At 39.8% G+C, this 1,660-nt stretch overlaps 1 protein-coding gene across 1 annotated transcript in view; it reads left to right on the top strand.

Annotated features, from left to right (window-relative positions):
• Positions 1-77, top strand: part of PDCL (phosducin-like) — a 2,219-nt gene extending 2,142 nt beyond the window's left edge. Inside the window, exon 3 of the mRNA XM_010018793.1 lies at positions 1-77. This exon is cut by the window's left edge and continues 490 nt beyond it. Within this exon, the coding sequence (XP_010017095.1) occupies positions 1-77 (77 nt within the window).
• Positions 78-1,660: the final 1,583 nt, after the last annotated feature.

Below are 1,660 nucleotides of genomic sequence, written 5' to 3' on the forward strand. Positions count from 1 at the left end.
AAGACCTGGTGCTCCTGACTTCTATACATAATCCGACTGCATGTTACAGTGAAGACAGTGATCTGGAAATAGACTGAACTGCTTGTACCAAGGGCGAGTAGGTGTAGTTGTACAGTGGGATGTTCATGTGCTAGGTAGGGATTGTTCTGTTTCTTCCATAGTGCAGGTATTCTTCCCCTTCGTGCACTTTGACTTTTGCTTGTTAAAAATCATGTAATTCCTAAGATTTTCTTAAATTCAGTGAAGTACACTTAACACAGTCTTGCCTTTATGCAATTCAGATGTGTTTTACTGGACACGAAGTTCTAACACGATTCAGTAAGTTTAGGAGATTGTGTAGTGTCATCTCTGTTCCCCACATCACTTGTGTCCAGTGCTAGGGAATCCACTTCCCTGGGGAGATTTTTCCAAGGACAGTGACTGTTCTCATTGTGAAAACTTTCCTCTTGTATCCAGTCGGAATTTCCCCAGGAATAACTTGTGCCCATTGCCCTAATTCCATTATTGCTACCGAATGTACACTGCCCTCCTGCAGCACCTTTGTCATTACCGTTTCTCAGTGATAACATTTCCATTAAGACATGTTTGTTTATTTGGTTTGGGCTCTACTTCCTTCATAAATCAGAGCATAATACGGGGAAGTAATTTCAGGGTTTCTGTTACATTAAAGCTCACCCTGCCTCCAGCAAGTCTGCTGCTACGTGGCTGCAAGATAACCTGGGCAGCATGAGAAGCTGTTAGCAATTTATAGCAACTGCAAGCATGACAACCTTGTAGTCAAGGCTTTACTCAAGGCTTTACTGGCTGGATTATGGTGTGGCTGAACTGCTCAAACCATGCACCTCGCACACATCAGCATGCTGAACGGGTGTGCTCTGCACTTAGTTGTTACTGAATCCTTTTCTACGTACTTAATTTGACATTACAACCCATTTGCTTTTCTCATGCATTACTTACTGTGCTTGTTATTTTTTAATCTTGAGGAAAGTAGACTTATCATTACCTAAACATGACCCAACATAATGCCCTGTTTAATGATTAAATGTAACTGCAAGTTTTACATAATGCAGGTTGGAACACCAGGAAGAAATGCAAATGTCTCTGTGCAGGCACTAGGTTCTTAATAAGAATGAATCTTAGGATAGAAAAAGAAGAATTTATTACTGTGTCTATTTGAACTGTGTTTTAAAAAGTAGCATTAGGAGAAGAAGAAATAATTTGTAATTAAAAATTACTGAGTTGGCACAAATTGTAGCTGTTTTAAGGAAACTGGCAGAAATCCAGATTGTCAAATGTGGTAAGAGATTAGTTCTTTTCATCTCAGAATCACAGAAAAAAACTCCATGAAAGTTACGTGAAATTAAATCAGTGAATATGGATATCAGTGCATTTAAGGAAAAAAAAAACCCTGTAATTTATATTCAGGAGGAGATTTAGTGAAGTCTGAAGTCTGTCATGCAGGGAAGGTGCATATTAGCATCATCATCCAACCTGGCTTGGAGCGGGGGTCAGGGAGCACTGGCTGCTTGAGTTGCTTTGAAGTTTTATTTTATATAAAGTGCTTTATTTTTTTGCCCTTATGGCAGCAAAACTGTAACAGGATCAAAACCTCTCCTGCTCTGTCGCATGGCCTGCAGCAAGGTGACTCCTGGTTATTACT

This window comes from Nestor notabilis, unplaced genomic scaffold, assembly GCF_000696875.1.
Source record: "Nestor notabilis isolate BGI_N333 unplaced genomic scaffold, ASM69687v1 scaffold29027, whole genome shotgun sequence".
Taxonomy (NCBI): domain Eukaryota; kingdom Metazoa; phylum Chordata; class Aves; order Psittaciformes; family Psittacidae; genus Nestor; species Nestor notabilis.